The following is a 9,851-nucleotide window of genomic DNA, read 5'->3' as shown; positions in this document are numbered from 1 at the left end:
TCCGGGCGGGCGGGGGCGGCCGGGGAGAACCGGGGGGGTCCCGGGGGGGCTCCGGTGGCGCTCGGTGGCCCCGGGGCGGGGCGCGGAGCTCGCAACGACCCGGGAGAAACCGAGAAGGCGTGGTCCGTGTCAGCTCCGCCCTGAGGGGCGTGGTCTTACTGGCCGCCGTCTCCGTGGCAACCGCTTCTTGCCCCGCCCCTTCCTATAATTTTTCCGCTTCTTCGGTGACGTCACGAAGACGACGCGCTGTGATTGGGCGCGGGTTTGGTGGGGGCGTGTCCGCGCCACGTGTGTGTCCTTTTCCAGCGGCGGCGTTTGTACGCATGCGCACCCTGTCTGCCCACACCCGTCATGGCGGCGCTCACAGTTGCCCTTGCCCTTCCCAGCCACGGCGTTCCTGCTCCAAACACACGATGGCGGCACACCTGCCCACGCCCACCAAAGAGCCGCTCACTGCGCCTGCCTTTCCCCCCCACGGCGCCCTCCGCCCCTGCGCAGCGCCAAGGTCACAATGGCGGCGCAGCCCCCCCACACCAACATGGCGGCGCGCTGCCCGCCAGCACAATGGCGCCTTGCGCAAGCGCAACGCGCGCAGGCTAATAGCGAGGGATCTGCCCGTACCCAACATGGCGGCGCCCCCAGCGTCTGCCCTTCCCCTCCATGGCGCCCCCCGCGCATGCGCAGCGCCAAGGGCACGATGGCGGCGCTGCGGGCGCTGTGGCGGCTCCGCGGCCCCTCGGGGCTGAGCGCGGCGGGGGCTCGGCTGGGCCCGGCCCCGGCCCGGTGAGCCTGCGGGGGACACGGGAACACGGCGGGGAGGGCTGCGGGGAGGATGTGGGGCCGTCCCCGCTCACCGTCCGGGCCCGCAGGTCCCGCCAGTGGCAGCCCGACATGGAGTGGGCGCAGCAGTACGCCGGGGCCATCATGTACCCGAGCAAGGCCACCGAGAAGTGGGTGCCGCCACCCTGGAACGGTGAGGGGACAGCGGGGAGCCTCTGGGAGAAAGGGGGGAAGGGGCTCTGGGGGGCCCTGAGGGCTTTGGGGGGCTCTGAGCAGGGAGGACAAGGCCTTTGGGGGGTGCTCTGAGGCCTTTGGGGGGGCCCAGGAGGGGTCTCAGGGGCTTTAGGGGGGCTCTAGGGATGCTCTGAGGCCTTTAGGGGGGCCCAGGAGGGGTCTCAGGGCCTTTAGGGAGGCTCTAGGGATGCTCTGAGGCCTTTAGGGGGGCCCAGGAGGGGTCTCAGGGCCTTTAGGGAGGCTCTAGGGATGCTCTGAGGCCTTTGGGGGGCCCAGGAGGGGTCTCAGAGGCTTTAGGGAGGCTCTAGGGATGCTCTGAGGCCTTTAGGGGGGCCCAGGAGGGGTCTCAGGGGCTTTAGGGAGGCTCTAGGGATGCTCTGAGGCCTTTGGGGGGCCCAGGAGAGGTCTCAGAGGCTTTAGGGAGGCTCTAGGGATGCTCTGAGGCCTTTAGGGGGGCCCAGGAGGGGTCTCAGGGGCTTTAGGGAGGCTCTAGGGATGCTCTGAGGCCTTTGGGGGGCCCAGGAGAGGTCTCAGGGGCTTTAGGGTGGTCCTGGAGGGGTCCTGAGACCCCAAGTGGGGCTTAAGGAGGACTTTTGGGGGTAGTGTGGTGGTCTGGAGGTCACTCAGGTCACTTTGGGGGTCACCTAGGTCTGTGTTAGGGTCATTCAGAACACTCTGGGGTCACTCAGGGCACTTTGGGGTCACTCAGGATCACCACAAGCCCTCAGCAGGTGCTGCTCCCTCCCTGTCCCCAACATTTGGGGGGTTCTGTGCCCTCCCTGGGAGGCTGTCCCCATGTCCCTGAGCCCTCTCAGGGGTCTGTCCCTGTGTCCCTGACCCCTCTCAGGGAGCTGTCCCCATGTCCCCAAGCCCTCCTGGGGGTCTGTCCCCCAGTCCCCGACCCCTCTCAGGGTTCAGTCCCCGTGTCTCCCCCTGTGTCCCTGATCCCTGCTGTCCCCCCCATCGTGTCCCTGAGCCCTGGCACTGTCCCCCCCCTCCCCAGACAAGGACCCCGTGGCCCAGAAGAAGGTTTCCAGCCTGACCATCAACTTCGGGCCGCAGCACCCGGCGGCGCACGGCGTCCTGCGGCTGGTGCTGGAGCTGAGCGGGGAGACGGTGAAGCGCTGCGACCCCCACGTGGGGCTGCTGCACCGTGGCACCGAGAAGCTCATCGAGTACAAGACCTACCTGCAGGTGACCCTGGGATCCATGGGATCCCCAATTTCATGGGATCCCTGTCCATGAAACCCCCCTTTCCCTGGGGTCCCCATGTCCCTGTCCCCCCCACGTGGGGCTGCTGCACCGTGGCACCGAGAAGCTCATCGAGTACAAGACCTACCTGCAGGTGACCCTGGGATCCATGGGATCCCCAATTCCATGGGATCCCTGTCCATGAAACCCCCATTTCCCTGGGGTCCCCATGTCCCTGTCCCCCCCACGTGGGGCTGCTGCACCGTGGCACCGAGAAGCTCATCGAGTACAAGACCTACCTGCAGGTGATCCCGGGATCCCCAATTCCATGGGATCCCTGTCCATGAAACCCCCCTTTCCCTGGGGTCCCCATGTCCCTGTCCCCCCCACGTGGGGCTGCTGCACCGTGGCACCGAGAAGCTCATCGAGTACAAGACCTACCTGCAGGTGATCCTGGGAGCCCCAATTCCATGGGATACCCCTCCCTGAGATCCCCAGTTCCATGGGATCCCTGTCGCTGGGATCCCTGAGGTCCCATTCCCTGAAACCCCCCTTCCCATGGGATCCCCATTGCCCTGTGACCCCCACACCACAACACCGAGGAACTCATGGAGTACCAGACCTACCTGCAGGTGATCCTGAGATCCCCAGTTCCATGAGATCCCAGCACTCCCAGTATTCCTGGTACTCCCACTATCTCCACTATTGCCACTACTCCTATTACTCCCAGTATTCCCAGTATTCCCAGTTCTCCTAGTGCTCTGTTGCTCTCAGTTCTCCCAGCACTCCCAGTACTCAAACACTCCCAGCACTCTCAATACTCAAGCATTCCCAGCATTCCCAGTATCCCCAGTACTCCACTGCTCCCAGTACTCCGAGCCCTCCCAGTGCTCCCAGTATTCCCAGTACCGGGGTTCCCGCAGGCCCTGCCCTACTTTGACCGCCTGGACTACGTGTCCATGATGTGCAACGAGCAGGCCTACGCCCTGGCCGTGGAGAAGCTCCTCAACATCCGGCCCCCTCCCCGGGCTCAGTGGATCCGAGGTGAGGCTCCCACCAGCATTCCCAGCTCCCTGGACCCCCCAGGATTTATGGGATCACCCCCTTTTTTCCCCCTTTCCCCCCCCGTTTTTTCAGTTCTCTTCGCCGAGATCACGCGGCTGCTGAACCACATCATGGCGGTGACCACGCACGCGCTGGACATCGGGGCCATGACCCCACTGTTCTGGATGTTTGAGGAGAGGGAGAAGGTGGCTTTGGGGGATTTGGGGTTCGGGGGGTGCGGTTTGGGGGTGTGGAGGTGCCTGGGGGGCTGAGCAGCAGCGGGGTCCCCTCTGTCCCCCCCCAGATGTTCGAGTTCTACGAGCGCGTGTCGGGGGCGCGGATGCACGCGGCCTACGTGCGGCCCGGGGGCGTGCACCAGGTGAGGGGCTGGGCCTGCTCCCCTTCCATGGGCACCCCTTTCAGTGGGAACCCCATTCCTGGGATCCCCATTTCCTTGGGCACCCCATTCCCATGGGCACCCCATTGCTGGGATCCCCATTCCCACGGGCACCCCATTCTTGGAAACCCCATTCCTGCAGGAACCCCTTCCATTGGAACCCCATTCCCATGGGAACCCCATTTCTGGGATCCCCATTCCCATGGGAACCCCATTATTTCCCTGGGATCCCCATTCCCTTGGGACCCCACTCCTGTGCTGCCCCCATCCGTGGCACCCCATTCCCCTGGGATCCCCCAGTCCCTGGGACCCCCACTGGGCCTGCTCACTGTGAACCCCCTGCCCACATCCCTGGTGCCACCTGAGCTGCCACCTGTCCTGTGTGTGCCTCCAGTCCCACCTGTCCTTTGGATCCCACCTGTCCCAATCCCACCAATCCCACCAATCCCCCGTGTCCCACCTGTCCCCAATGTCACCATCCCTGGAAACCCCATTCCTGCAGGAACCCCTTCCATTGGAACCCCATTCCCATGGGAACCCCATTTCTGGGATCCCCATTCCCATGGGAACCCCATTATTTCCCTGGGATCCCCATTCCCTTGGGACCCCACTCCTGTGCTGCCCCCATCCGTGGCACCCCATTCCCCTGGGATCCCCCAGTCCCTGGGACCCCCACTGGGCCTGCTCACTGTGAACCCCCTGCCCACATCCCTGGTGCCACCTGAGCTGCCACCTGTCCTGTGTGTGCCGCCAGTCCCACCTGTCCTTTGGATCCCACCTGTCCCAATCCCACCAATCCCACCAATCCCCCGTGTCCCACCTGTCCCAATCCCATCAATCCCACCTGGTCCCAATCCCACCAATCCCCCGTGTCCCACCTGTCCCCCATGTCCCACCTGTCCCAGGACCTGCCCCTGGGGCTCATGGATGACATCTACGAGTTCGTGAAGAACTATTCCATCCGCATCGACGAGGTGGAGGAGGTGAGGGGGGATCTGGGGATCTGGGGAGGGGACAGCCAGGCTGCTGTCACCTGTCACCTGTCACCTGGGAGGGACATGTCATTCCTCACAGCATGGCGGGATGAGGTGACACAGATTGGGGTGGAGTGGGACAGGGACAGGTGAGGGGTGCACAGGTGATGGTGGCAGGGACAGGTTTTGGTGTGAGAGACACCTGAGGGGGACAGGGAACAGGTGGCGGTGCCAGGGCCAGGTGAGAAGTGCAGGGCAGCTGCCAGGTGTGCCAGGCAGGTGCCAGGTGTGCCAGGTGTCCCTGGTGTCCCCAGATGCTGACCAACAACCGCATCTGGAAGAACCGCACCGTGGACATCGGCGTCATCACGGCCGAGGAGGCCCTCAACTACGGCTTCAGGTGAGCTGGGGGGATCCCCCAGGTGTGCCCCGCCCCGCGGGTGGGCGGGGCCGAGCTCAGGTGCACTTTTTGGGGTGTCCCAGCGGGGTGATGCTGCGGGGCTCCGGGATCAAGTGGGACCTGCGCAAGACGCAGCCCTACGACGTCTACGACCAGGTGGAGTTCGACGTGCCCATCGGCTCCCACGGCGACTGCTACGACAGGTACGGCCTCACCTGCCCTGGGGGGCTGCCCCCCGTCCCCCCCGGGGCTGCCAGTCCTGGGGGGCTGCCCCCCGTCCCCCCCGGGGCTGCCAGTCCTGGGGGGCTGCCCCCCGTCCCCCCCGGGGCTGCCAGTCCTGGGGGGCTGCCCCCCGTCCCCCCCGGGGCTGCCAGTCCTGGGAACCCCCTGATTCTTAGGGTTGTTGTGCCAGGAATGGCTGATCCTGCTGGATCCCCCACAGCAGGACTCCTGTCCCATGGGAACCCATCCCTGAGACCCCCAGGACCCCAATATCATGGGAACCCCATCCCTGAGACCCCCAAGGCCCCAATCCCATGGGAACCCCATTTCTGGGACCCCCAAAACATCTCACGGGACCCCATCCCTGGGACCCCCAGGACCCCCACCCCTGAGACCCATCCCTGGTTCACCTGTTCCCTCGGGATCCCCATTTCTCTGAGCCCTGCATTCCCTGGGATCCCCCATTCCTCTGGGATCCCATATCCGGGTTTTGGGGTGCAGGGGATCCCATACCCAGTTTTGGGGCACAGGGGGTCCCCAATCCCAGTTCTGGGGCACAGGGGGTCCCCATCCCCAGTGTTGGGGTGCAGGTACCTGTGCCGTGTGCAGGAGATGCGCCAGTCCCAGTTTTGGGGCTCAGAGGGTCCCCAGTCCCAGTTTTGGGGCTCAGGGGGTCCCCAGTCCCAGTTTTGGGGCACAGCAGATCCCATACCCGGTTTTGGGGTGCAGGGGGTCCCCAGTTCTGGGGCTCAGGGGTCCCCAATCCCGGTTTCGGGGCGCAGGTACCTGTGCCGCGTGGAGGAGATGCGCCAGTCGCTGCGGATCATCCTGCAGTGCCTCAACAAGATGCCGCCCGGCGAGATCAAGGTGGACGACGCCAAGGTGTCACCCCCCAAACGCGCCGAGATGAAGGTGACGTGTCCCCAGACCCCCCCTGCAGGGGTGGCACCCAGGGCAGGTGGCACCAAAGGCCGGTGACACCCAGGGCAGGTGCCAGCTCTGCAGTGCCACCCAGGGCAGGTGACACCAAAGCCTGGTGCCACCCAGGGCAGGTGGCACTCAGGGCAGGTGACACCAAAGCCTGGTGCCACCCAGGGCAGGTGCCAGCTCTGCAGTGCCACCCCTGTCCCCACAGACGTCCATGGAGTCCCTGATCCATCACTTCAAGCTCTACACCGAGGGCTACCAGGTGCCACCCGGGGCCACCTACACGGCCGTCGAGGCCCCTAAGGTGACACTTCCTGTGTTTGTCCCTGGCCCTGGCTCTGCCCCAACCCTGTCTCCATGTCCCCAACCCTGCTTTTGTGTCCCCAACCCTGCTTTTGTGTCCCCGTGGCCTCAGTCATGTCCCCAGCCCCGTTCTCATGACCACAGCCCTGTCCTTGTGTCCCCAAACCTGTCCCCATGTCCCAGTCCGTGTCCTCAACCCTGTCTGCTACCCTGTCCCCTTGTCCCCAGCCATGTCCCCATGTCCCCAACCCCATCCCTGTGTCCCCAGCCACATCCCCAACCTTGTCATCCTGTCCTTGTGTCCCCAACCCTGTCCCCAGCTGTGTCCCCATTGTCCCCACAGGGGGAGTTTGGGGTGTACCTGGTGTCCGATGGCAGCAGCCGTCCCTATCGCTGCAAGATCAAAGCGCCCGGCTTCGCCCACCTGGTACGGCCTGGGGACACTTGGGGACACCTGGGGACACTTGGGGACACCTGGGGACACTTGGGGGACACCTGGACACAGCTGGGCACACTGGGGGACACCTGGGCACACTTGGGGACACTGGGGGATACCTGGGGACACCTGGGCACACCTCGGGATACACCTCGGGGACACCTGGGGACACTTGGGGACACCTGGGCACACTTGGGGACACTGGGGGATACCTGGATACACCTGGGATACACCTTGGGGACACCTGGGATACACCTTGGGGACACCTGGGGACACTTGGGGACACCTGGGGACACCTGGGCACACTTGGGGACACTGGGGGATACCTGGATACACCTGGGATACACCTTGGGTACACCTGGGATACACCTGGGGACACCTGGGCACACTTGGGAACACTGGGGGATACCTGGGTACACCTGGGATACACCTTGGGGACACCTGGGCACACTTGGGAACACTGGGGGATACCTGGGTACACCTGGGATACACCTTGGGGACACCTGGGGACACCTGGGCACACTTGGGGACAGCTGGGGGATACCTGGGCACACCTGGGTTACACCTTGGGGACACCTGGGCACACTTGGGGACACTGGGGGATACCTGGGCACACCTGGGATACACCTTGGGGACACCTGGGGACACCATGGGGCTCAGGGGACGTGGGACAAGGGACACTGGAGGGTCCTTATGGATGTGTTGCAGTGGGGGGTAGGGAGGGTAATTAACCCCTGCGGGTTAATTGGGATGTTGGGGGTCCACGTGGGGGTCCCTGGGGTTAATTAGGGGTTAACTGGGGGTCCCTGGGGTAGTTGCCATGGGTTAATTTGGGATTAATTAGGGATTAATTAGGAGTCACCATGAATTAACTGGAGGTTAACTAAAGACCCTCATGGGGGTGGAGTTCTCCGTGGGTTAATTGCATGTTAATTAGGCGTTAATTGTAGGCTCTCTGGGTTAATTGGCTATTAATTAGGTGTTAATTAGATGTTAATTGGGTGTTAATTGGGGTTCCCCAGGCCGGGCTGGACAGGATGGCCCAGGGCCACATGCTGGCAGACGTGGTGGCCATCATTGGTACGTCCCCCTCCCCTTTTGGGGGTCCCTCCCCCCTTTTTGGGGGTCCCTTCCCCATTTTTGGGGTCTCCTCTGGTTCTCTTGGGGTTTTTTTTCCCCATTTTAGGGGCTCCTTCCCCAATTTGTGGGATCTCTTCCCTTTTAGGGTTTCCCTCCCATTTTGGGGGTCACTTCCCCCATTTTCCCCTCTTGGAAGCCTCCTTCCCTGTTTTGGGGGGGCTCCTTCCCCAGTCTGGGGGGGTTCTTGCCAAGTTTGGGGTCCCCTTCCCCACATTTGGGGGTTTCCTTCCCCATTTTGGGGGTCTCCCTCCCTTTTTAGGGTCTCCCTCCCAGTTTTGGTGTCTCTTTCTCCTTCCCTACATCAATTTCCCAATTTGGGGGGTCCTTCCTCAGTTTGGGGTCCCCTTCCCCACCTTTGGGGGTCTCCTTCCCCATTTTGGGGGGGGGTGTCCCTCCCTCTTTAGGATTTCTTTCTGTTTTTAGGGTCTCCCTCCCTTTTTGGGGTTCTCCTTCCAGTTTTGGGGTCTCCTTCCCCTTCCCAATTTCGGGGGTGGAGGTTTTCTCCCCAATTTGGGGGTCTCCCCCCCCATTTTGGGGTGCCCTGACCCCCTTTTCCCCCTGCAGGCACCCAGGACATCGTGTTTGGGGAAGTGGATCGATGAGGGGGGGTCCCCGTTCCCTCTCCGTGTGCTGCTGCAGTTTGGGGGTCCCCCCGCCCCCCATTTCGGGTCAAATAAAGCCAAAATCGGGTCCTGAGCCTCCCTGTCCCCTTTGTCACCTCGTTCCCCCTCCTTCCCCATTTTGGGGGGGCTTCTTCCACTTCCTGGGGGCTCCTTCCCCAATTTGGGGGGGGCTCCTTTTCTTTTTTGGGGGTCTCCTTCCCTTTTTGGGGTTCCTTCCTCATTCGGGGCCTTTCTCCCCAATTTGGAGGGGCTTGTTTCCCCTTTTGGGGTCTCTTCCCCTTTTGGGGCCTCTCTCCCCAGTTTGGAGGGCTCTTTCCCCAATTTGGGGTCTCCTTTTCTTTTTTGGGGTCTCCTTCCTTTTTTGGGGTCTCCCTCCCCAGTTTGGGGGGCTCCTTTCCCCTTTTGGGGTCCCTTCCCCTTTTGGGGTCTCCCTCCCCAGTTTGGGGGCGGAAGGAGCCCCCTCCCAAAAAGGGGGGCAGGGTTTTCCCCACACCTCCCCCTCCCCACAGGACATTTTGGGGGGGGTCTCTCCGGCCCCCCCCCAGGTCCGGGGGAGCGGCCGGACGTTGGTGGCCGCGGTGACACTCGGGGACAGCGGAAGGGAGGGGGGAGGTGGCAGCGGGGAAGTGGGGGAGGGGCCGGCGCTGCGGTCACCGAGGGGACCCGCGGGGACAATGGGGACACCGGGGACCGGGGGGGCGCGGGGCCTGCTCAGCCTCGTGCTGCTGGGGGGGCCCGGCCTGGCCGCAGGTGGGGAGCGGGGGTTTGGGGGTTCGGGGGAGCTNNGGGTCGCAGGAATTTGGGGTTCTGGGGATGCATCACAGCCCCTTCCCCACCCCCTTAACTTTTGGGGTGCCCCAGGGTCTTGGGGGGCACCCGGGGGGGGGTCCAGGACCGACCCCAACCCCCACAGACCTCAGGCACGGGGTGGGGGCGGGGGGCTCTGGTGCCACCCAAGGCGCCATCAGTGCCACTGTGGGGTGACACACGGGGCCGGGGGGTCCCCAAAACCCCCCCAACACCCCCCAAAATCGCCCCCAAACCCTTAAATCACTCCCAAACCCTTAAAATCCCCCCAAATCCCCTCAAAATCCCTTCAAATCCCCGCCAATATCCCCCAAAAATCCATTCAAACCCCCCCAAAATCCCCCCAAACCCCCCCAAGCGCCCCAAAAACGCC

General features: G+C 63.7%; 1 protein-coding gene across 1 annotated transcript; it reads left to right on the top strand.

Moving 5' to 3' along the window:
• The first annotated feature begins 496 nt into the window (after positions 1-496).
• Positions 497-8,738, top strand: NDUFS2 (NADH:ubiquinone oxidoreductase core subunit S2). The gene is made up of 14 exons (XM_041404008.1): positions 497-783; positions 870-973; positions 2,018-2,208; positions 3,129-3,249; positions 3,343-3,455; positions 3,554-3,628; positions 4,552-4,629; positions 4,935-5,020; positions 5,104-5,223; positions 6,025-6,154; positions 6,378-6,473; positions 6,816-6,899; positions 7,931-7,988; positions 8,613-8,738. Exons 1-14 carry the CDS (start codon positions 512-514, stop codon positions 8,648-8,650), a joined length of 1,566 nt encoding a protein of 521 aa, XP_041259942.1. The 5' UTR covers positions 497-511; the 3' UTR covers positions 8,651-8,738.
• The last annotated feature ends 1,113 nt before the right edge of the window (positions 8,739-9,851 follow it).

Source organism: Onychostruthus taczanowskii, unplaced genomic scaffold, assembly GCF_017590055.1.
Source record: "Onychostruthus taczanowskii isolate IOZ18803 unplaced genomic scaffold, ASM1759005v1 scaffold207, whole genome shotgun sequence".
Classification (NCBI taxonomy): domain Eukaryota; kingdom Metazoa; phylum Chordata; class Aves; order Passeriformes; family Passeridae; genus Onychostruthus; species Onychostruthus taczanowskii.
This window is presented reverse-complemented; position numbering and strand designations above follow the sequence as displayed.